The 26,561-nt window shown below is 37.5% G+C and overlaps 1 protein-coding gene and 1 long non-coding RNA gene across 4 annotated transcripts in view; one reads left to right on the plus strand and one right to left on the minus strand.

Annotated features, from left to right (window-relative positions):
- Window positions 1-26,561, plus strand: part of anxa3a (annexin A3a) — a 63,755-nt gene that overhangs the window by 29,172 nt on the left and 8,022 nt on the right. For both annotated transcript variants that reach the window (XM_043696332.2, XM_043696322.2), the window contains 7 exons: window positions 3,371-3,461; window positions 10,909-10,988; window positions 13,751-13,810; window positions 15,191-15,284; window positions 15,364-15,459; window positions 17,324-17,382; window positions 24,019-24,141. In XM_043696332.2, the coding sequence (XP_043552267.1) occupies window positions 3,371-3,461; window positions 10,909-10,988; window positions 13,751-13,810; window positions 15,191-15,284; window positions 15,364-15,459; window positions 17,324-17,382; window positions 24,019-24,141 (603 nt within the window). The remainder of the gene's footprint in view (window positions 1-3,370; window positions 3,462-10,908; window positions 10,989-13,750; window positions 13,811-15,190; window positions 15,285-15,363; window positions 15,460-17,323; window positions 17,383-24,018; window positions 24,142-26,561) is intronic.
- LOC148152100 (uncharacterized) overlaps window positions 24,129-26,561 on the minus strand; it is a 42,375-nt gene continuing 39,942 nt past the window's right edge. For both annotated transcript variants that reach the window (XR_015756710.1, XR_015756704.1), the window contains one exon: window positions 24,129-24,264. This is a non-coding gene — a long non-coding RNA (uncharacterized LOC148152100). The remainder of the gene's footprint in view (window positions 24,265-26,561) is intronic.

Consider the following 26,561-nt stretch of genomic DNA (forward strand, 5'->3'; position numbering starts at 1 on the left):
TGACATTTTGAATGATCATTCCTGAGCTCACCTGGCTTCAGTTGTATCTACCTTAAATGTCATTGGTAGGGCTTCATTCATACCCTTAGAATTTAGCCCTTGTCTTCAATGTCCCTTCTGCTGAGTCTGCTAGGCTGTGCAAACATTTGTTGGAGAATTATTGATTCAGCATGAAGGCATCATGGGGATTTCCTGTTTATCTCTCACAGATGTGCATGATTTTGTTTTTGGCTGGTTTCATTCTTAATGCTGAAACTTAATAGAGTGGAATCCCTTTGACTGATATATCTTGCTGGTTGATATAAGGGTGATTGTGTTGGTAAATGTGTGCAGTCAATGGCTGCATGATCTATGGAAATCCAGCAAGGGGAACAAATCCTTGGACCTTCTTATTCAGAGTGGCCTCAATAGTAACAAAGTACAGATAAGTATTAGTGCTCCCAAACAATGTTAGCCACTTGGAAGACACACATGTGCTCAGCAAATTGTGAAGTCCTGCACAATAACAAGCAGATCACTGGAAAGTGCGAGAGGCGAAAAAGAAATCCAGAGCTATTGTAATCTTGAACTTCACTGAGTATGTGTGTCTACTTGACAGGAGGGGGCAGCAGTAAATTACTTTGATAATGTTCTGTTGGGTAAGGGAAATGGTTCAAGGTAGGGAAAAGATGTTGAGGTATGGTACAGCTCCACCATTGTTCAATTGAATTTTAGAGGTTGAATAACCTGCCCACATTTCTATGAACAATTGAAGTGAACAATAGGAGGTGTCAACAGTTCACATTTCCAGCAAATCAAGAAAAATTCTTGAGCTGAAAGTGTAGGGGTAAGTCTAACTCACGTAAAATCCTGTTAGATGCCCTGTTACTGTAAAATTTGACACATCATTGTTCTTAAATTGACCTAGGTAGTGAATGAGTCAATGTACTGTGAAAGGAAGTGCTTTACCATTATCAAAGACATAATAACAGACATACTGTGACTAAGCAAATGGGAACATTTCTTCAAGGAAGACTATTGTTTTTAAAGAGAGCAATTCATGTTTAAAATGGAAGCAAACAGGAACAGAATTGTTGTGAGATATGTATGGAAGTGTGTATACATCAAAGAAAGTTGATCAGGATTTTTGCATATTATTTAAATGCATCAACATATTGGAATCTAGAATTAAAGAAAATATGGCAGATTTTCCTATTCCTGGATAAACTGGAACACATAAGCACATCACACAGAGCAAATGTTGACAAAGAATAACCCATGGTGTATCATAGCCTAGTGATTATGGTGCTGGATTTGTAAACTGGAAGTTGAATTCAAATTTCACCTTGGTGAGTTGGTTTATTAATGTTTTTTAAATAAGAAAGTAGTGTGCGGTCAGGCTTTTATGTAACTCCAGACAAAATGTCGTTGACTCTTAACTGCACTCCAAAACGTCCTTACAAGTCAGTTGGATGTATCAAACTGCGACTTAAGACCTACAAATGGAATAAAACCAGAAGGACCAGCTGGCATAAAAATCATCCTGTCCTCCTTATTAATATCTAGAGACATATGCCAAAATAAGCTGTTCCATAGACGAGTCAAGCAACAACTTGTCATAGTCATATGTACCAAATCATTCTGTCCAGACAACATTCTGGACTTACCCATCATAATCTCTATTCATGTTCTGTCCTACATTTGTGGCAGGTACAAGAGAATTGGCAGTACAGTCACATACAGTGATAATGGAGTGGCTATGGGAATTCTTTCTACATTGAGTACATACCCATGAAGTTTCATGGTATCAGGTCAAATATATTGCATAATTCCTGAGGAAGGGCCTGTGCCCGAAACGTCGAATCTCCTGTTCCCTGGATGCTGCCTGACCTGCTGTGCTGTTCCAGCAATAAAGTTTCAACAAATATATTGCATACCTTCAGCTGATTGAATATCACTTGGAAGATGCACTTTGGGTTGCCAAGGCACTGAATGCACAGTAGCTGGCTGGACATTAACGTACAGCACCAAGAGTGGCTGAGTAGCTCACAATCTTTCTTTCATTCATGGGATGAGCCCGTCACTGGCTTCAGCAGCACTTATTGACCACCTCTAACTATCGTGAGGGTAGTTAAGCATCAGCATATTGCTTTGGGTCTGGAGTCAGATTTCTTTTCGTACTCAGCATTAGTGAACCAGATAGGTGATCAGATTGTTGGCAAAAGCTAGCCTTTCATTCCCTTTTATTGAAATCAGCTTTCACCATCTGCCATGGTGAGGTTTGAACCCATGTCCCTAGACCATTAACCTGGGATTCCTGATGACTGAAGAATCCGCTAGATTAGGCCTGCAGCAAGAAAGAAATAACGTTAGGAAATAAAAACCAACTTCAATTTGTCCTCCCTAGTCTATCTGCCAGAGATGCATCTGTCCATGACAATACTGGTAGCAACAACCACTTTGTGGTCTTTGTGGTGCCTGAGACAAATATTTAAGCTGAAAACACTCTCCACTAAGATCTCTGGCAGTACCAGCATGCTAAATTAGAACAATTAGATTATGATTGATAGATTATAGCTGTTTAAAAGTGATCAGTCATTAAACTGAACAGCCTTGAACCATCAACACCAGCAGAACTAAATCCAATCTTCGTGGCTTGGAGTGTCAAACTGACAGACTGAAGTATATGGAGCATGCAACTCTGTTCACATTTTCTCTTATTCGCTTGATTGAGACAGTGCAAAATGCAGAGGAATAAGAGCAAGTAAATGTGTCTCCGTACCCTCTCTGCTAATACTATATCCGTCTTCATATTATCTGCATTCGCCAGCCTGGACTCCAGCTCAAATGTGTTTGCTGCATATTTCTTTTTTGTTTTGTAGCAAATGTGTAGCGTTGTCCAATATTATCTTAACACATCAAATACATTAAGGATATATCAGAAGTGAAGGCACAATGCGCGAGCATGTTTAAACTCATTAGTCATTCCTGCTCCAATGATCTTTAATTATTTTAACGAACCTGCTTAGACCGACATCGGGGAAAGGTAGGACTGAAACCCGGGCCTTCTGGTTCTGGGTAGGAACCCCACCACTACGGCAAAAGAGCCTCCAATGCTCTTTAAATTTAGTTTAGTTATTTAGTGCACTTGAATTTCAGTTGTTATAAAAATAAAAAGGGAATGATGTTGCTGAAGAGAAGAGTGAAATAACAATAGTGTAGGATTACTGCTCTGCTCTGTTTTCCAGCAGTAGATTATTTAGAAGTAGAAAATTCAGCTTGAGAACATTCAGAGAATAGCGTCAATGGGGAAAGAGCATTCAGTAATAAACATTATTTTTAATTTAGCTTTGCTTTTGTTCCGAAATTTTCTTTAATTTGATTTCTTTAGGGACCTGGTACAAATGAAAGTGTGCTGATCGAAATTCTTGCTACAAGAAGCAACCAGCAAATAAAAGAAATAAAGGAAGCTTACCGTTCAGGTACATGTAATTTTTATTGCGCGTATTTCATTATGTCCAGAGACTACAAGAAAACTGCTTTCTGACACGCTTGCCAAATTCATTTCTTTAAAAAATGGATTCAGGGCTGGTAGTTTTTTTTTGCTTAACTTGCTTGTTGGAAAATGTGCTGGAATAACATGGGTGGATCTGGTTTATTTAAGGTTATTTGCTAACATCTTCAAAGTCATCAGTTTGTTTAAAAATTAGCCTGAGAATAGACTATTCAATCTAAAAACAGTATTACAAGGTTTTTGTTTACTTCAGGAGCTTCAGAAGGTGCACTTTATAGATCAGCAGGCAAAATGGATGATTTGCAGAACTTCAGGATCATTAACAACAAACTTTGCCCTCTAAACTAAGATAGGAATAAAGATAAGCTGTTCAGCTCTTTTCTCCATTTTGGAATGCATTCAAAGGGATCATGGTTAATATGTAGCATAACTACATAGTTGCCTGTGCCCCTTATTGTTACGAGGACTTCCAAGCCTTTTTTGAAGAGTACATTGCAACTAGAATGCTTTGATGAACATTTGTTGCTTGCCACAAAACTTTAGTATCCAGTGTAAACTGTTGTCCTAGTTCTGAGTGCTCTACTTTACATGCACGTCTAAGCATGCCTTTGCAAAAACTGAAAACCTACATATCTAAGAGGTTATTTTAATCAACATGTGCAGACATGTTATTACACACCTCTGGAACAGGTGGAATTTGAACCTATGCCTCTACCACTGTGAGATAAGAGTCCAAACTAACTTTACAAGTGTAAGTATTTTTAACCATCCTGTATTATAACACAAACCTGCAGCAGGTGAGATTTGAACCTGGACTTCTTGGCAGAAAGGCATGGGCACTATCACTATACCACAAACATCCTCCTTCTACATCAGAGTAGATATTTTCTAATCAACCTGTTCAGGGATATTATGACAGACCTTTGGAACAGGTGAGTCTTGAGTCTGGGCTTTCTGGTTCAGATATACCAGTGCACCACAAAGACCACTGTACCACAAGGACTCTTTAAATTCTGGATGTCTTTCATCAACCTGTTTAGTTGGGTTATGACACACCTATGGAGCAGATGGGACTTAAACCCAGCCCTTTTGGATCAGAGATAAAGACACTTCCACAAAACACATAGTTACCTTAATACTTTTCACTGCTAGGTATTTCACTTGAGAAATCCCCTCTTTTTATGAGTGTTTCCCATCTATCCTGAAAAGCCTGGCTCAAAGTCTTAGCTTGTGACATCCCTAACTCCATCCTTAGGTTAAAAAATTGATTTCTTTATGGGATGTGTGTATTTTTTATGCATCGTGCACTTATTGCACACCCCTAATTGCCTTTGAGAAAGTAGTCTTGAGAGTAATCTTTGCTGAGTTAAGGAGGGACTCCAGGATTTTGAACCTCAACAGTGAGGGAAAGATGATATAGCTTTAAATCAGGATGGTGTGTGGGTTGGAGGGGAACTTGTATTTCTGGAATTATCCTTGTAAATCTTATCTGCACCCTCCCTAGAACTTCTACAATATTTTTTAATTTATGGTAAATAGAACTTCACACAATACTCTGAACCAAAGTTCAATAGAGTTTAACATAGAGTCAGAGAGTCATAGAGATGTACAGCATGGAAACAAACCCTTCGGTTCAACCTGTCCATGCCGACCAGATATCCCAACCCAATCTAGTTCCACCTGCCAGCACCCGGCCCTTATCCCTCCAAACCCTTCATATTCATATACCTATCCAAATGCCTCTTAAATGTTGCAGTTGTACCAGCCTCTTGCAGCTCATTCCATACATGTACCATCCTCTGCGTGAAAAAGTTGCCCCTTACGTCTCTTTTATATCTTTCCCCTCTTACCCTAAATCCAAGCCCTCTGGTTCTGGACTCCCTGATGCCAGGGAAAAGACTTTGTCTATTTATCCTATCCATGCCCCTCATGATTTTGTAAACCTCTACAAGATCACCCCTCAACCTCCGACACTCCAGGGAAAACAACCCCAGCCTGTTCAGCCTCTCCCTATAGCTCAATTCCTCCAACCCTGGCAACACCCTTGTAAATCTTTTCTGAACCCTTTTAAGTTTCACAACATCTTTCGAATAGAAGGAGACCAGAATTGCGTGCAATATTCCAACAATGGCCTAACCAATGTCCTGTACAGCCGCAACGGTGGGCGGCACGGTGGTACAGTGGTTAGCACTGCTGCCTCACAGCGCCAGAGACCCGGGTTCAATTCCCGCCTCAGGCGACTGACTGTGTGGAGTTTGCACGTTCTCCCCGTGTCTGCGTGGGTTTCCTCTGGGTGCTCCGGTTTCCTCCCACAGTCACAAAGATGTGCAGGGCCAGGTGAATTGGCCATACTAAATTGCCCGTAGTGTTAGGTAAGGGGTAAATGTAGGGGTATGGGTGGGTTTCGCTTCGGCGGGTCGGTGTGGACTTGTTGGGCCGAAGGGCCTGTTTCCACACTGTAATGTAATCTAATCTGTAATGTAATCTAATCTAAACATGACCTCCCAACTCCTGTACTTAATACTCTGACCAACAAAAGAAAGCATACCAAACGCCTTCTTCATTATCCTATCTACCTGCGACTCCACTTTCAAGGAGCTATGAACCTGCACTCCAAGGTCTCTTTGTTCAGCAACACTCGCTAGGACCTTACCATTAAGTGTATAAGTCCTGCTAAGATTTGCTTTCCCAAAATGCAGCACCTCACATTTATCTGAATTAAACTCCATCTGCCTCTTCTCAGCCCATTGGCCCATCTGGTCAAGATCCTGTTGTAATCTGAGGTAACCTTCTTCGCTGTCCACTACACCTCCAATTTTGGTGTCATCTGCAAATTGACTAACTTAATATCCTTATTTTTTCAATTCCTTTCCTGTAGAGTTAATTAAAACCGTGTGTGTGTTTTAGTGATAGCATGTGGCTGAACCTTTAGTAATCAGTCAGTTTGCTTTTCTACTCCATCTAGACTTGCACTGAAAAATTTATAGATGATATGCTTATGTTTCCTACTGTTTCTCTATTCAGTAGCTTTGGATAATTATTGTTAGGGATTTACAAGGTTCTTCGTTATCTCCTGGGATAAAAAAACCTTCTGGATTCTGAGAACTTGTTCTGTTTTAGAGCCACTATTTGTTTCACTTTAGTTATTTGCTTACAGTAGTTTTGGTGAGTCCCCATCCTGATCCCATGTTTCCTTGGTACTTCCACCATTATCTTCCATTAGTGAAAGTATTGATGTAAAGTGATTGCTTAATTTGTCTGTCAATGTATTATTTTCATTGACAATATTGATTTTTTTGAGGGACTCGCATAATATGTAAATAAATCATCATAGTATAAGCATTTATTATTCATAATCCTAATCCCCACTCTAACTTTTTTCCACTCCTGCACTTAACTATGAAACAATTTAATAGTGATAAACCTACTAATAGTTGTGAATGAAGCAGCCCTTACAAACCATTGAGTCAATAGACACATTTTGAATGCTTAGAAAATGTACATATTCCTACATGGTTTGAATTGAAGCATGCATTTATGCAATTGTTTTTGAGATCATTTCATTTAATTTGTACTAAAAAAAACAGTAAAATTGGAAAAAAAGTTATGTTAAAAGGTATTTGTGACAATTGGCATCTATTCTAGAAACAATTAAACATCTGCACAAAAGCTATTAGGAGAATTAACTTGCAATAGTATATTGAACATCAGTGTTGCAAATGGGGCTTCACATGTAAAAACAGCTGTCAACAGCAAATGTACTGTTTTCTCTTCGTTTCTTACACTTGGAAATAAAGATTGCCTGACTTGTTCCAATTACAGAAATGACCCACTTTCATGGGTGTTATGACGTGTTGCTAGATCTGATGGTTCCACTTTTGTGTAAATGTAATCAGGGTAAATCAATATCAGCAAAGCAAGTTAACACGATTCCTCCAAAGCTATGACTGTCATTTAAAAAAATTCCTGCAGCAATTCTCAGCGCTTTGTAACGGCTTTGAGTGGGACTGAGGGTGCTATTTTTAGCGACAACAATCACCACCAAAAACTTAACATGATGGTGCTTAATCAATTAAATCTGAGAAATGTAACACAACATATTTCCCAAGACATCTCTGCTCTCATTCAAGAGACTGACCTCAGTTAGTCATAAAAATGTCTATCACTTGAACCCATGACAATAGAAACACTGTAAGATATAGTTCTGTTGAAGTTACATAGCTATAAAATTATTTTCTGAATTCCCACAATGGAGAAAGCCACAATTCATGAATTTGCTAATGCCAAAATATTACCTTATTGTCCAATAACTGCACACTATGTTTGGAAAATGATTTAAAAGATTTTTTTCTAAATATAAGGATTGATGCTAACATCAATCCATCTGCCTCACAGAAATCTGCCATATCATTCATAATAGGAACTTACAATGAGATTAGTGACAATGCAGAGTTCTTGATCATTTTGACATTTTCTGCCAAATATAAAATATTAATCAAAATTATTCATATTGCGGACAAGTGAGATGTTAGATGATTCATCATTATTTATACTCTAAACACTGGAAAATGTATTAAATAAGTTTAAAAAAAGGAAAAACATAGCTCCAGAATTCCTTGAAATGGAAAATAAATCTAATTGAACACAGGTTACAAAAATTTCTTTCTCAGAAACACATCACAATTACTACAATATTTAACGAAACTTAAATACTTATACAGATTGTGAGCACTGATGTTTAAACATTTATACTTTGTTGATAACACTATTTGTCTTGGGTCGAAATCCTTTTTAGGCCTCAGGTGTGAAAGAACCTGGAAAAAATCTTAACAGATGTTGTCAATGCTACATGATACTTCCGGAAATAAGCAGTTACAATGTAGAAATTCACTCTTTTTTTCATCTACTTAAATATCATCTTTTCATTTTCCGTCCTCTGTTCCACCTCAAGTTCCTCACTCAAAATTAGACCAGCATTCCTCAATCTGAGAGGTCTCCACGAATGCAGTGCTACTCTAGGCATTTGGGGTAACTGGCAAATGAGAATAAAGTGTAAGGTAACACTTCATGCACTTTGTGAGGGTATTAAACCTTGGCATTTCTTTTTAACCTGGTTTTACATCACATATTCATGGGTCCACAGGTTGTGCCGCCACATCAGCGCTCACTTTGCGAGCAGACAGAATCAAAGCTTAAGTGGTCATCCGACCCTATTCACTTTGGTGCTAACAACCCCATCTTACAATCATTAAGTGGTTTCAGAACGTAGATTCTCAGAAAATACAACATCCATTTCTCTTATAGTTCAGTAGTTGAATCATTACATATTGATTCTTTATTATCTAATTTCTTTCAATTGCTTAAAGCCACAAGGTTACTTTTTATGAGAGGTTTCCATTATGGAGCCTCTCCTGGCAGTAACATTGATTTAACAATTGAGTACAGAAGTTATTGTATCTGGTTCACCACACTTCTGATTTTCCAGTAATTAAAATTAATGACCAAAGATTTGGTAGTGTTTCAAATTGGGGCAGTTAGGACCATGCTTGCTTCATATGTGCTAGGATCGAGTAAGCTTCCACGTTGGAAATCTTGACTCTGGAAATCTACAATTTTAACATCTGTAACCAGCCCAGCCAACAGTTACAACCACCACCTATTTAACTTCAAATAGACTACAGTTATATGCACTAATTTAGTGCACATTTGACTGCAGTTTCACTTCCCTGCTGCCCTTAGAGAACTTCAAGAAATGCTTATAAAAATATGCAGAGCCCCAGTACCAATTTGTACATTTTAAGTCAGCTGAAAGGACAGGCAAGAATGTCCATCTTTTAAAATATACTTTTAAAATATCTTCAGGCTATACTTTACTCCATGAGGTGATATATTGATTAGATTGGGAACTGACTTTACATTATATTGTTACTTTTACATTGCTACCAAGCCAGATCTGTGAGGCAAAAATAACCCAATAACAGTTTGCTACATCCTTCCTCTATTTACAGTCTTTACTTCCCTATTTCCTCTGATCTGAAATAAACCTTCTTCGCCTCTAAGAATTTCATTTTTTTTTCAGTCCTTAGTGCTTAATTTCTTTCAGCAACATTTTAACAGCCAAATCCATCAAGAAGTTGTAAGTGTTAGCACATATATTGTTTTCCCATTCCTGAACAGGCACATTTTACACCAATAGATAGGATGATTTCTGATAATCTATTTTCCCCTACCCAAAGGATGGGAGAAAGCTGGAACTCTTTCCCAAGAGGCTGGAGATATTGGGGTAAATGAAATAAAAGTTTGCAGATAGAAATCAATAGATTTTTGTTAGGTAAAGGTAATCAGGGATGTAGTGGGAGGTGAGTGAATTTGAGACACAAATCTCAGTGAACATGCTCATCAAGTGCCCATTGTAATATGTCAATGTTGCTTACTGCCAGTCTCAAATTCCGTCTGTTTAAACTGAAATTTCTTTAAACTGCCTTTTTCTTTGGTTTCTCCTAAACTGAAAACATGCTGTCCTACTTTCTCTTTTCCCCTTCATTCTCATTGCAGTAAACTCAGGAGTTTCCACACTAACTCAATTTTTATGAAGATCTCTGATCTGTGGCACATGCTGTTTTTCTCAATCTCTCCATCCTGTAATCTTCAAGTTTTTAGCTCTTAAGCTTGTCTCTACTGTAACTGTTTTCTCATTTCCTTTGTCTTCCTTTTTATCCACCTTAATGATGTTACACTTGGCAAAAACAACTACATGACAAGGAAAAGAAATCACATTGTGATATTATATTAGTTTCTTTAAAGATGTGGAAATTGCTTTTATGGTCTATTAATATTCAAATGTAATCAATTCAATATCTGTGAGGTATATAATTTTAATACTTTTAGGCTGGCACAATGGCTCAGTGCTTAGTACTGCTGCCCCACAGCACCAGGGATTTGGGTTTGAATCCAGCCTTGGGTCACTGACTGTGTAAAGTTTGCATGTTCTCCTGATGTCTGTGTGGGTTACCTCCAGGTGGTCTAGTGTCCTCCTGCAGTCCAAAAATGCATAGGTTAGGGGGTAAATTGTCCATAGTGTTCAGGGATGTGTAGACTAGGTGAATTAGTCATGGCAAATGTTGGGTTATGGGGATAAGGCGGGGGACCCAGATCTGCATAGGATGCTCTTTAGAGGGTTGGTGCAGACTTGATGGGCCAAATGGTCTCTTTCCGCACAATAAGGATTGTATGATTTAACTGAATCAGAGTCTTTATTTTTAAATAATTTTCTTGTATGATGATTTAGTAATCTTATAGTTTCTTGCTCATATCATTATTACTAAAGTTTGATTTAAAATACATTTGTTTTATAATTCTTGTGATTGTTAGGAGCAAAATATTTACATGTTTCTTCACAAATAATCTGTTTCTAGAATATAAAAGGGAATTAGCAAAGGATATTGCTGCAGAAACATCTGGGGATTTTAGAAGAGGTTTGCTCATCTTGCTAGAGGTATCTATTTAAAAATTCTTTATACATTTAAATTTTTCATGTCTTATTTTCCTAGGGGTAGCAATGGGTTTATCTTTTCGAATATATCATATTCAGTTTATTCTAACAGACAATCTGACAATATATTTCAAACCAGCAGAATGTATCCAGTCAAATTAGAAATCATGCCCTGTTCACTCTAATTCTTGGAAATGAGATGGGCCAAACAGATCAGAAGTTAGTACAGAAATATTTAGGAGACGGTGATCATCGTATTATAGATTATTCAGATTATTATAGACCAACACAATAGGCAGTCTGGTGTAAGAAGAAGTAGCTGGGCAGAGCCAATTTCACTGGGGCAAGAACAGAGCTGGACTACATAGACTGAAACTGAAGGTTGAAGGAAAAATCTGTAGCTGAACAATTGACCACCTTCAAAGAGGATGTGATTTGGATATAATCAAGGCATATACATCAAAAGGGACAAACAGGGCAAACAAATCTAAAGCTCCCTGGATGACAAAGGTGATAGAAATTAAAATATGGAAGAGAAAGTATGATTATCGCCAGTGTCCGGTAGAAGAGAAAATGGAAAACCCAGAGAATACAGAAGGCTTGGGGGAAGTGAGTAAGCATATTATAGAAGCAAAAAGGGATTATAAGAAAAGACTAGTCACCAAAAAGGGGGAATCCTGAATTCTTCTGTAGGCACATCAATAGTAAAAGGGCAGTAAAAGGAGGAAGAGGGGATATTAGAGACCAAAAGGGGGATTTGCAAGGCAAGAATCACAATTGAGGTGTTAAATGAATACATTGCATCTGACATTACTCAGGAGGTAGATGCTACCCAGCTCAAGGTAGTGGAGAAGGAAGCCTGCCCTAAATTGATAAGGAGGAATTGTTTGATATTCTATTGAAACTTAAAGTTGACAAGGGCACCAAGACCAGATGAGATGCATCTGAAGGAAATTAGAATGGAAATTGCCAGGGCACTGACCATAATCTTTCAATCTTGGAGAAACTGAGAATTGCATACATAATACTGTTGTTCAAAAAATGGTTCTAAGAATAAACCCAACAATTTTAGACTAGTCAGTTTAACTTCAGATTTAGGGAAGTTTCTAGAAACAATTATTTGGGATAGACTTAGTATTCAAATGGGAAAGATGGGTTGTTTCGGAAAGCCAGCATAGGTTTTTAAAAGGGAAATCATGTTTGTCTAACTTGCTGGAACTTCGTGAAGACTTAACAGAAATGGTCAATGAGGATAATGCTATTTAAGTGGTATACATGGTTTTTGAAAGGGCATTATGTAGTGTCACATGACAAACTTTTGAGAAAAGTATAGCTGACAGAATAAAAGGGTTATTGGTAATGTGGTTTCAAATTTGCCTAAGTAATATGAAATGGAGATTAATAGCTAATTAACATTTTTCAGGCTGGAGGGAGATTTGTAGTGAAGTTCCCCAGGATCAGTAATGAGCCCTTGCTTTTCCTGATATATATTAATTATCTAGGTATTGGTGTGCAGGGGATAATTTCAAAGATGTCAGCACTTGGCCCATATCCCTCCGAACCCTTCCTATTCATATACCCATCCAAATGCTTTTTAAATGTTGCAGTTGTACCAGCCTCCACCACTTCTTCTAGCAGCTCATTCCATACACGTATCCCCCTCTGTGTGAAAAAGTTGCCCCTTACGTCTCTTTTATATCTTTCCCCTCACACCCTAATCCTATTCCCTCTAGTTCTGGACACCCTGAACCCAGGAAAATGTCTATTTATCCTATCCATGCCCCTCATAATTTTGTAAACGTCTATAAGTTCACCCCTCAGCCGATGCTCCAGAAAAAACAGCCCCAGCCTGTTCAGCCTCTCCCTATAGCTCAAATCCTCCAACCCTGGCAACATCCTTGTAAATATTTTCTGAACCCTTTCAAGTTTCACAACATCTTTCCGATAGAATGGAGACCAGAATTGCACACAATATTCCAACAGTGGCCTAACCAATGTCCTGTCCAGCCGTAACATGACCTCCCAACTCCTGTACTCAATACTCTGACCAATAAAGGAAAGTATACCAAACGCCTTCTTCACTATCCTATCCATCTGTGACTCCATTCTCAAGGAGCTATAAACCTGCACGCCAAGGTCTCTTTGTTCAGCAACACTCCCTAGGACCTTACCATTAAGCGTATAAGTCCTGCTAAGATTTGCAAGTTGTTGGAGGGAATCCTGAGGGATAGGATGTACATGTATCTGGAAAGACAAGGACCGATTAGGGATAGTCAACATGGCTTTGTGCGTGGGAAATCATGTCTCAAACATGATTGAGGTTTTTGAAGAAGTAACAAAGAGGATTGATGAGGACAGAGCAGTAGACGTAATCTATATGGACTTCAGTAAGGCGTTCAACAAGGTTCCCCATGGGAGACTGGTTAGCAAGGTTAGATCTCATGGAATACAGGGAGAACTAGCCATTTGGATACAGAATTGGCTCAAAGGTAGAAGACAGAGGGTGGTGGTGGAGGGTTGCTTTTCAGACTGGAGGCCTGTCCATCAGTTCTGAAAAAAGGTAGGTTTTATTTTTGGATTAGCACCCTGGTAAGAATCAGAGGATATTCAAAACATTTTATAGGACTTAAGTATAGAATAAGAGAGTTAAACCATGCATTTAAGATAGCTATGAAAGGAATTTGGTACAAGCAATGCGAACTGTAATGTTTAGCCTTCAGCTTTATGCACATATTCTATGACATTTTAATTTTGTTTACTACCAGGCTAGGAGGGATGAAAATTGCCAGATTGTGGATGAAAGACTTTTTAAGAGTGATGCTCAGGTATGGTATTTTTAAATTAAGAAGTTTGATTTGGTAATGGGCAATTATAATTACAAATGTTGCCAGAATGTTCCCTGGAGCCATAACAACACAAGGTGAATTGTTACATTCTTCAAAACTAATACATAGACACACCAAGTTTCCCAGCAGTCTGTTCTGTTCTGAAATGTGGTTACACATGCTATATTTCTACTATACACAAATTAGACTTTTTCCAGATTTAATGACTGTACATAATCATGTAAAGACGAAATCAGAAAAACTATTTGTGGAAAAATTGTACCGAAGTTAATGGTGTTCATTTAAACTAAGATTGGAACTGTGAATCATTGCAATTATAACAAGTCATTTACTGGACTTAGGATTTTAATTTAGCTTTCCTTAAAACCTGATTTGTGATTTATTTATAAATGGGATCATAAATCATTGGCCATAGAAATAGCAATAAACTTGGTACCAGTTTTGGTAATACAGTAATTACCTAAGACCAAGAACATATATCTGGGATCAGTTTTTTGTATAGTAGACCAGCTTGTATTACTCCTGACACTGATTTCAAATCATCCTTTGATTATCTTCCTCTAACATTACATTAAATGCTGAGTTCCATGAAATATGAAGATATTGGATGTTATATTTACCAAACTCCAAGAATGCATAAATTGCTTCAGTTCAAAAGTTTAATGTAGTATGGAATTAAGAAACAGAGGGTGAATGTGTTTTGCACTCTTATGATATAATGACGGCAACTGCAGGGAATCCTCATGTCAATTAGCTTCACTGACTATTATTCAAAATCCTGAGTTAATCATCCTGAGTTTATCAAAGCGAACATGAACCATTTCTTTTCCATCTGATTCCCAAGCAAGTAAAACAGTATTTCAGCAGAGTGCGCAAACTGAGTTAGTATGGGTGACAGCAATATTGTAAAAGCAATCACACAAAATCTAAAATGTACAAATTCTGCTTCAGTCCTGCTGTACAGATCAATTCACATCTTTGCAACCACTTCAATGTATTTGACTTTATATTTTGCTGACAAATTATGTAGTAGGTAAGATATACTAATGTACATAGATACTAGGTGTGTGTTTCTCTCTAATTAATAACTGAAGGCAATTTTCCTCTCTGAAATTATATGCTTCAAACCCCATATCTTCCTATACATCAATTAACAAATCAATTGTATAAATAAATTCTATAATATCATTTTTCATCAGAAGTCTAATTTATCCTTCGTGTGCAATCCAAAAAGGTAACTTTGTTGTTCCCTTGACACCTCCTTCCAAAATATAAAATTTGCACAGGGGTTTGACTCGTAACCAACACAGTTGCTACTGAACTGAGTTGTTCATGTAATTGTCCTATGGTATCCTATAGGCTCTTTATAAGGCCGGTGAGAAGAGACTGGGGACAGATGAAGCTAAATTTATCGAAGTCTTGTGCTTAAGGAGCCCTGCACAACTACTAACAAGTAAGACAATTATCTGAAATGGTTTATATTTCCCTCCAAAATGGAACAAAAAAAAATGTTTTTTAAAATTTTTTTTTAGCATTTGATGAGTACAAAGCAATTACCAACAAGACCATAGAAGACAGCATTAAGAGCGAAATGTCTGGAGATCTGAAGGATTTGATGTTGACAATGGGTAAGTCAAATGAGACGTACAAAAATTTGAATGTTAGTTAATGGTATGTTACAGTCCACTCCAGAGGTTCAGGTTGCTGTAACAGGATGCACTTTTTATATGTATATTGTTGTCTGGAACTTGGATAGCGATGATAGAGGCTCTGACATTCTGACCAGGAATCTCCTCTGGTATAACTGTCTGTCATGGGTATGTTTTGGAAAGATTTGTAAGTTGGTACTGAACCTGCTTGTCATCATTTTGAATGCTTGGATCCTAGCTATTCATAATATTTATGAATGATTTGGCTGAGGCAATTAAATGTAATATTTCCACGCTTTCAGATAATGCAAAGGTGGGTGGGTGAGATCTATGAAGAGGATGCAGATATGCTTCAGTGTGATTTAGATGAAGTATAACATGAATAAATTGAGGTTATCCTCTTTACTAGCAAAAACAGGAAAGCAGGCTGTTATCTGAATTACATTAGATTGAGAAAGGGGTGTCTTTGTATGCCAGTCACTGAAAGTAAGCATGCAGGTACAGCAGGCAGAGAAAAAGAGAAATGATATCCGAAACTTCACAGTGAGAGGATTTCAGCACAGAAGCAGGGATGTCTTGCTGCAATTTCAAGACTTTAGTGAGACCACACCTGGAATACTGTGTGCAGTTTTAGTCCCCTTATCTGAGGAAGGATGTTCTGGCTTTGGAGGGAACAAAATAAAGTTCTACCAGACTTATTCATGGGATGGTAGGACTGATGTATGAAGACAGGCCGGATTAGTTCATATTATTATTAACTGGAGTTTAGAAGAATGAGGCAGGACCTTTATAGAAATCTATAATTCAGTACCAGTAACCAGGGGTCACAGACTAAGGATACAGGGTAGACCACTTAGGACTGAGATGAGGAAAGATTTCTTCACCCAGAAAGTTATAAGTCTGAGGAATTCTCTACCACAGAAATCAACTGAAACACTGAATATTTTCAAGATGGACATAGATATAGTTCTTAAGGTTAAAGGAATCAAAGGATATGAGTGAAAGCAGGAACAGGCTATTAGGTTGGATGATCAGCCATAATCTTATTGAATTCCAATCAGGCTTAAAGGGCTGAACATCTTACTCCTATTCTGTGCTTCTATTTTCTATGTTTTCAGTTCATCCAATTTGATCATCATACCTTTTCTCTTCTTTTTTCCTCATGCAAATGAGCTTTCTCTTAAATGCATTTTTGCTGTTCGCTTCAACTCCTTCTTCTGATACTGAGTTCCAAATTCTAACAACTCCCTTAGGAAAATGAGATTTCTTGAATTCTCTATTCAATTTATTCATGACTAACTTTGTTTTATGACCCTTAGTTCGAGATTGATCCCTGGCAGGAAACCTTTTTGCTACACCTAACCTATCCAAACCATTCATAATTTTAAATACTTATTTTAGGGCACACCTCGGCCTTAGTTTCTTATAGAGGATAAAAGCCTTAACCTTTTCCTGATAGGTTACAATCACTTTAATTTTGTTAAAGCCCTTTAATGTAATTTTCCTTTCTTTTATAAGTGGCATGACATTATGAAGTGCATTTTCTATACTGCTGTTATGTGGTCATCTTTTGTGTCTTCTTACAGGTACAAGCAACCTGCTTTGACTACAATAATAATTCTGTGCCAAGGATGTAGGTCAAGGTTTAAATCTTTAATTATCAAACTCTTCTCCAAGAGGTGGAACTCTAGGTTATATTTATTCACGAGAAGAGCCGAATATGCAATAGTTTATTAGATTTTTGCTGAGTTGATAAATGAACCAAAGTATGGCGGGAGGAGGAGGTAAACAAATAGAATTTTGGTATTCTCTTAAATGATTATTTTTGTATGCTTTGTTTTAGTTAATTGTTCAAAGTCCACATCTGTCTATTTTGCTGAAAGGATCCACAAAAGTGTAAAGGTATGTTGTGTTATTAGACCCTGCATAATTTTTAGATTCTACAGAACCCTGTTGCCTGGATTCAAACTTGCAGCAAGTTTACCCATCATCCCTTTGCCTGCTAACCTAAATTTTGCACTGAATTTTCTTCAAGTCATTTAACATCTGCCTCACAATAATGAAAACATTTGAGAGGACATAGAAGAGAAAAATGTTTTCAGAATTGTAAACTAAAGATTAAGTTGCCTCATAAGGCATGTTTGGATAATGGGTTAAATTATCAATCTCCAATATGAATAAGTAAGTAACTATATAGTCTTTTAAAATCACATTCACTACTAATTAAAGTTAAGAAGCAACGTGACACCCTTGCAGAAATGGCCAAGATAATTACCACTTGGAGCTGTCCCCTAATGTAATATTGAGGCAAATGGACTGTTCCTCTGATGTTTTGCTCCACTGTTCTTCTGGACAGAAAATTTAACTTCCCGAACAAAGAAACATTTCATATCAGTTATAATCATTGACCTCTTATCCTGAGGCTGTGTCGTCCATTTTTAATTCTCCAGATGGAATATATAATGGCTTAGTGGCTACCCTGTCAAGCCTCTGCATTATTTAGTATATTTTTTTTGAATATGATGAACTCTCATTCTTCCACACCCCAGAGAATAAAGACCTAATTTACTCAGCCTATCAATTGGATAGTCCTGTCATCCCAGGAACCAATTTAGTAAGCCTTCACTTTATTGCAATGCAAATATATCCTTGCTCAAATATGTAGAGCAAGACTGCAGATGCGGTCTCACAAAAACCTTATACAATTGTAGCTAAGCTTTATATTGTAGTTCAACTACCTTGCAATAAAGGTCAACATGACATTTACCTTCCTAATTGGTTGCTGCAATAGTGTGCTAACTGTGTGTTTTTTCTATGAGTACAGCAAAATATTCTTGGGCATTTAAAAGTTTTATGCCTTTGAAAAAATATTCTCCTTTTCTATTCCTCCTACCAAAATGAATACCTCATACTTCCACACAAATATTTCCCCGCCATATTATTACCCATTCACTAAACTTGCCTGTATCTCCTTGCAGTTTCTTCTCTCACAGCTTAGATTCTCAATGAACATTGTATCATCAACAAGCCTGATGGATAATCCTTTGTCTTTTCTTAAGTCATGAATATACATTGTAAATATCTGAGACCCCAACACTGATCCTTGTGGCACTCCACATATTAGAGTCTACCAATTTGAAAATGGCTCATTTACTTCTCAATCTCTGCTTCCTGTAATTTATCAATTGTCCACCCATGTTAATATATTATTGCCAAATCCTATTAACTCTTTTCTTGCATATTCAGTTTTTATGTAACACCTTATTGAATAGCATGTAGAAGTATTACATCTACTGGCTGCGTTACTTGTAATTTAAATTGAATTTCTTAAATCCACTTTTCTTCCACACCCCCAATAAACTCAATTCAGATACTTGCTAAAAATTGGAAAACTAACTGATTGGTCTTTGAAGATTTGTATAACAATGGAGATTTTTTGGGGCCTGCTGCTTACTTTCAAAAGGTTTGTTCCTTCAAGCTCCTTCAATGGCTTATAGTAAGAAACTCCACATTTAACAGAGGCAATTTGAGCAAATTAGTGTGGTCCCCTCGGATCTGAACTCTCCCAGTTCTAATGGTGTTTAGCTCTGGATCTTTGCATCTTGCTGTTGCTTTTTGTTTATAAGACAACTCACCATCTTGCATTGGCAGCCCTTTAATGAATAAAATGTTTAAATACTTAAATCTAACACGCAACATTTAAATTAACTTTGTCTCAGAGATATTTTCTCTTCTTCCAAAGCCTAACAACTAAATGGCTTGAACCCAGACCAGTTCTTAATAACATATATTGACTTTTCTCTTAATTTTTTAACTCCCAAGTAACCTGGTCATATAACTTGCTGTAAGCCAGGTGCTTTATCATTAATCAGATCCTACAGAAACCCAAGGGACCATCTAATATATGTTTCTATTCTCAAAGGCACATTGGCACAATTTTCCAGACATAATTTCTATGCTCATTTCAAGTGATGTCACTACGATTTCCTAGGACATGTTTAATGATAGATTCCAGCATGAGACTAATGACTGATGTTATGCTTTAGGGCCTCTTACTTCCTATTTTCTTTTTATCTTTCTATATTACAGTGATACTACATTGCTAATGTCAAATCTAATGGAACAATTCTAGAATCTAAGGAATCTTGAAGAATCATCTATCATCTCTGCAGCAACCTAACTTAGAACCTAAGGTCATTGCCCATCAATTCCTTTATATTGCTTTTAAATCCTTTACATTTGTCTAATATCTTTTCTCTGCTGATATTAATTGCCTTAAGTTCTTCACACATATTCATCTCCGATTAGGCATAAAACAAGTATTCAATTCTTGTAAAATACCTTTGTCATCATCCCTTTCTCTCCAATAATTTCTTCTATCTTCTGCCTCAAAGGGACCCATATTTACTTAAGCTGAAATTTACTTCTTTATTGTATTTCCTCTCTTTTTATCAACTTATTAGAACCTATTGCTGGTTCCTAAACATTCCAACCATTCTTGCCTCTTGCATTAATATAATGCAATACTTAATTTACCTATTAATCCAAGGACAGATAGATACTTCTTGATGAGATTTTGTATTTTAATAGAATAAGTTTACATTGCTGGTTGGGTCCACAAGGTTTTTTTCCAGCAAAATGTGACAAAAGGTTTGAATAAATTCGTTTTCAGGACGACATTTGCTGACTTTTAAAAGATTCTGCAAGGATATTAAAATTGCTCAAATTATTTCATTTCCCTCTTACAAGCAACAATTATTTCTTGCTCATTGTTCTCACCAACTTCCGGGGACCTATGACCTAGTGATCTGATCTTTGTTCTTAATCTTCATTCAAAACAATTCTATTTCATGCTTCTTGGAGCCAAGGGACCTCCTTAATATAGTCTTTGTCATCTTTTACTATTAGGATTATTCTTATTTCTTACTCTGTCTTTCTGAAATCCTGCAATATTTATTTTCTCACCTTGATCACCATGTCACCACCTCTCTGACTGGTGGTTAAATCTAAACAACTTATGTCTATTTGTGCCATTTGATTAGTCCAACTTATACTGAATATTTACACATTCTAATATTTGAGCCAGTCTCTCAATTATGTACACTTGACCCCTTTCCCTTGCTCCCTGCTTGTCCAGTATTCATTGTCCATCCCAAAATGTTGGTTTATGTTTTTTTTGAAATTATCTTTTCCTTGTGTAAATTGAAAGACTTGATGTTTTGCCTTACTCTTGGAAAACAAATCCATATTAGAACTTTTAAAACTCTTGACCTTGTTCAGAATCTCAAATCAATGCCTTCTGCTTAGCTTAAATGATTTTTAATGTTTGTATTGATTGGCTTAATCAAACTTCAGTAGACAGGCAGGAGGCTGGAAGAACACAGCAAACTAGGCAGCATCAGCCAGTGGAGAAGTCGACGTTTCAGGTGTAACCCTTCTTCAGGTCGGGGGGTAGAGGTGAGGGGAGCTGCAGATAAAGGAGGAGTGGGGGAGGGTTTTGGGTGGGGTGAGGGGCAGAACACTGAGGTCGGGATAGGTGAACATGGATGGAGGATACAGCCCGGTTGGTCGATGGGAGTAATGTATCCAATTGGTGACTGGAAGGAAGGGTCGATGAGAGGAATGGAAGGGAGGGAGAAAGGCTGGAAAGGGAGTTGGGGGATGGGAAGGGAGATTATTTGAAATCTGAGAACTCACTGTTGGATCCTTCAGGCTGTAGGCTGTCCAGGCAGAAGATGAGGTCAAGTTGGCCCCTGCAGAGCAGGCTGAGATGTTTGACGAAATGTGCCCTGAGTTTACATTTAGTCTCACTGACGTAGAGAAAACCACCTAAGGAGCACTGGATACAGCAAGGGCTGACCTGACCTCCCAGTCACCATCCATTTTAATTCCTCTTCCCATCCCCTCTGCAACATTACCATCCTCAGCCTGGTTCATGGTCACAGTGAGTCAGACCACAAATTGGAGGAACAGCACCTCCTTCCGCCTGGGCAGCCTACAGCCTGGAGGACACAACATTGAGTTCTCCAATTTCAAATAAAACTTCCTTCCCATTCCCAGACTCCCTTTCCAGCCCCCAATGCCCTTACATTTCACTTACTGAACCTTCCTTCCAGCCACCAGCTGGATTCATTCCTCCCTTTGACCAACCAGGTCATACTCTCTACCTGTGTCCATCTAGCCCAACCTCACCATTCTGCCCCTCTCCCCACCTAAAACGCTCCACCGCCTCCCTTTATTTGCAGCTCTCTTCATACCCACCCCTAGTCCTGAAGGATTATACCTGAAACATTGACTTCTCCACCTCCTGATGCTGCCTGGCTTGCTGTGTACTTCCAGCCTCCTGCTTGTCTACTTTGGATTCCAGTATCTGCAGTTATTTTTGTCTTTAATCAAACTTCAAACATTTGAATGGCAAGCACACACAATTTATTACTCTTACATTACAACTACTTTGCTAAATATATGAGCTGGGAAATTGCAGTTGGCAATGTTATCTCATGAATGTTAACATGAACATATAAAATTCATCTTTCCACAATTGAACAAAGATATTAATCGGTTTGTTTAAAATGGATTATTACCTCCATTTAGTTAAGGAGAAAGGAATTTGACAGCAGCCCAATAAATGTCCAGGCAGAAACATGTTAACATCAATTTTCATTATGTAACCATTTGAATATAGTGCAGTGTGTGTGCACCCAAATGTACAGTACTTGTTGCCATTAATATAGTGTCCTCTTAATCTTTTCATAATTTAGTTTAATTTATTTCAATTTTTGTTTTCTTTTATATGGATATGTTGTAATTATTACTACATATTCAAAAATTCTAAAAATAAGGAAATACAATTTGTCCCTGAAAATTGTACAGAATGGATGTAGGCAAACTAGCATCCTTCCATATAAGAAAGGAACAAATCTCAGCAGAGTGTAAAGTCTGATTTACCAGCATTCATTTCACATTAAAGCTCAAGACTAATTTCAACTCTGAAGAAGAGAAGAGTAAAATTTGAAAGCAGGTATTTACACATGCCGAAGACTAAAGATGTTTCAGTATTAAAGTTTTTTTTTAAAAATTGGCTTCATAATATATATAACTTGAGATCTGATCAAGTTCACTTCTTCCACAAAATGTCTAACTAATGCAAATCCAACTACAATTCTACAGTTTATCTTGTGCCACTGCAAGATAAAAAGTCTTTTCCAGTAATACAGGAACAGGGACTGATACTATTCCTAGTAGAAGGCATTGTCCATTTTGAGGGCAGGCCTCATTGCCATTCAACTAGTGCATTATGTGCAACAATCAAGTGGTCTGCAGGCTGATTTGGGTCAGTAGGAAAGGAGGTGGGAGTGGACTACATCCTTATGAAAGGACAGATCTTGTGGTACAATTGCTTTATGTAGCCTGGAGGAGTATTCCTGCTCTTCCAGCATCAGAAAACAAGTACATTTTAACATCTACTAAGCTCTCTCTCAGCTGGACTGCGTTTGATACTGAGCAGTACATCAATACTGACCTAAGCTAGTATTAGCAGCCTTATTACCCTTGTAACATATCAGTTTGAATATTTACATATAGGTAGTTCTGGGATAATGCATGTTTCAGCAGCACGATTTGGCTATAATGTCACTGAAGAATTAGAGAACGGTATTTTTGAGAATGCTTACCTCTGTTTGAATAATGCGATTCTAGCAGGCATTGTTTTGTATATTTTGTACTGCACATGTGCCGATGTCTGTGCCATCCTGCACTTGTATCAGTGTCTGTGCCATTCAGCCCATGCGTGGCGCTGGTGTCAGTCTTCGTGCCATTTTGCACATGCACCAATATCAGCTGCTGACAGAGCAGTTTTCTGAGAGGTACTGACCTGAGAGTAGAGTTTTTCTTACATTTTTTAAACGTATTGTGTTAAATTTACTTTTGCTTCATTAATAAATATGATTTCAACCTTCACTCAGACTGTGCTTTACTTTGTGTTAGACGTTTGGCTGATTTTTAAGCGATTGTAAGTGGTATTTGTTGCTGGTCTGCCCCTAACCTCACTTTTCCCATAGGCCCCATTATCTCTATTAATCAATATTCTTCAAAGTGAGGTTTCGCTGGAAAGCAGCTGCACGTTATAGGGGAGCTACCTGTACCTAAGGTGCTCTGGCCATCTTGGGTGGAATCTAGAGAAGTAATGGATGCCTAAGTAGTCAGTGGAAATGGAGCAATAAGTCAATCCCTAATCATTTTCTAACATCACATCATCATTCATACTATATAGAATGACTCAAGATCTTCCCCAAGGAATTTATCTGACTTAATACACAATACAAGGATATGAAAATAAAAAGATTTCTTTATGATGAATGTAGAATTGCAAATTACACTAATCAGACCAGATAAGTCATAATAAACATAAGATAATGAATGTGCCAATGTATAAAAGCAATTCATGAAGATATCTTGCAGATAACAGTTAACCAACTGACATTTATAACATAATAGTCCGTGGCGCTGATAAAGTAAGCGTATGGGATTCTTTTGCAGGGCCTCGGTACTGATGAGAACACTCTTTCAAGAATCATGGTCAGCAGGTCAGAAATTGATCTCCTGGATATACAAGATGAGTATTTGAAGCTGTATGGCAGATCCTTGTACGCTACTATCAAGGTAGGTCTGCAATCTTGTTGGTAAACAGTGCTTCTCTCAACTGTTTTCTTTCTCAAGCTGTCACTGAATCCTCTTGACTCATTTCAATATACTTCAGCTCATACAATGGCGCTTCAGAATTCTCTAAGATCAGCAACAAATGAAACAGATTAAACATCCGAATAAATTCATTATTGTTCACAATAATTCTGGGACCAGAAAGTAAATATGTTACAATGTTGGTTCTTTCTGTTTAAATTGTAAGTGAGCATTGACTCTAAGTTCACAATGAATGATTTAGAGATAGTCTAAACTGATAAAAGTGTATGCCAGACTAACTTACTTCAGAGTCAAGGCTGTTTCTTAGTTTACTGAGAATTACACTTCCTATCATGATTTTGAGTAAGTTTTAAAAAGTTTTCAATGATTGGTACATTCACATAGAAACTGACTATACGATCCTCACATCATGCCAGTAGGATATAAGGCACTTTGTATACAAAACAGAAGCTGGGTTAGAGATGACATAGAAAAACCTTGTAAGGGTTTGCAATGTATTGAAGGCATATTGCAGATTTAATGTGGTTGAATAAGAAGATGCATTGAGTGTATGTATTTCATATTTGGTAAGCTTGTAGAAATCAAAGGGTTGCTATTCACAATTAATGCTGTGCTGCACATTAGCTAATAGCAGTTCAGAATGACAACAAAAGGAACTACAGCAATTCAGAAACTTTTGAGACTACTGTTTGTAAGGTGCAAATCAAGGAATTATTACAAAGTTAGGTTTACCTTTCTTACAATTACATGTGTCCATCACTCAAAAGTACAGTTTAAAAAAACTTCTTCCACAAGGAAATTACTTCGGTTGAAGCACTAGCTTAGGTAAGTATTGTAGATTTTCAAAAAGGGGAAGTACTGAGGAAGATACAATTGAGTAAATTTGCACTTTTCAGGTGAAACTCAGGTTGGTTTTATAATTGGGATGCAGATTACACTATTAGAATTGAAATTAAGTTATTGGGTGAAGAAGAAAATCTATTCAAATAAGTACTCAAGTACCTCATAGTATTGGGGAAATAAAAAAAGAGCTGATGTAGGAAAATGGTATGGGTTATTTTATTAGTCCTCTTTCGTGGATGCATGTGAACAACGCACTTGGACAATGAACACACAGCTACTTAATTGAGAGCCCGATATTAGACCCGATATTAAAGATCCCTGTCTGCTTCTGAGCCTCAGTTTCTTCTTTGATCTATTTAGCAGCATTGCACAAAATTTGTATAAAAGTCCTTTTTTAAAGCCCTGACCTAACTGAAAATGGAACTCTGTCTTCTAAAGTCCAAGTTAAAAGTTCCTTAAATGTCATAGACAGTCACTCTCAGCACATTTCTTAGGAACATGTAAACATATGCTTTAGGAGCAGAAATGGTGGTTTGGCCTCTCAGGCCTGCTCAGACATCTAACAGGATCATGGCTAATCTGTTTGTGCTCTGAAGTCCACATTCCCATCTACCCTTTATAACCTTTCATTCCTTTGCCTGACAAAAGTCTATTCATCTCGGTCTCAAAAATATTCAATAACCATGCTTCCTCCCCTTCAGAGACAGAGAACTCCAAAGCTACACAAGTCTCTGAGGGACATCATTGCTCCTGATTTCTGCCAAAAAGGGCGACCCCTAATTTTAAAACTGTACATCTAGGTCTGGACTTATTCACAAAAGGAAACATAATTTTCATGTGTACCTTATCTAGACCATTCAATATCTTAAATACTTGAATCAAGTCAATTCTTCACTCTCTCAACTCCAGTAGTAACAAGCCCAGAATTCAAACCTATCATTAGAAGACAACCCACTCACTCCAGGCATAAATACAACACATCTCCTCTGAATTTCCTCCAACACATTTACTTTCTTCTTTAAATAAGGAAACCAAAACTGCACACAGTATTTGAGATGTGGTCACACCAATGCTACTAATAACAGCCTCACTTTTCTGTTAAATTCTTATTTTAATAAAAGGATAGCATTTACTCCTTTACCTAACACTAAGATGTGCAGGTCAGGTGAATTGGCCATGCTAAATTGCCCGAAGTGTTAGGTAAAGGAGTAAATGTAGGGGAATGGGTGGGTTGCGCTTCGGCGGGTCGGTGTGGACTTGTTGGGCCGAAGGGCCTGTTTCCACACTGTAAGTAATCTAAGCTCATCTAATCTAATTTCATTAGCTGTTATTCCCAGACCCAGATGAATTTCCCCAATTTGTTATAATTTCTGATGGCAACAAAGGAACAGTTACAGGCCATTAAACTTGTCGAATCAGCTTCTCCATTCAGTACAATCATGACTGATTGAACAATTCATTGCCTTTTATCCAACCGATTCCCATAATGCCATTCATAATCATTAACTCCTGGGGGAGAAGTGATGAAGTGATTTGCC

The sequence above is a fragment of the Chiloscyllium plagiosum genome, unplaced genomic scaffold (genome assembly GCF_037043375.1).
Source record: "Chiloscyllium plagiosum isolate Xiang-an unplaced genomic scaffold, Cpla_swu_hap1 HiC_scaffold_1, whole genome shotgun sequence".
Lineage (NCBI taxonomy): Eukaryota > Metazoa > Chordata > Chondrichthyes > Orectolobiformes > Hemiscylliidae > Chiloscyllium > Chiloscyllium plagiosum.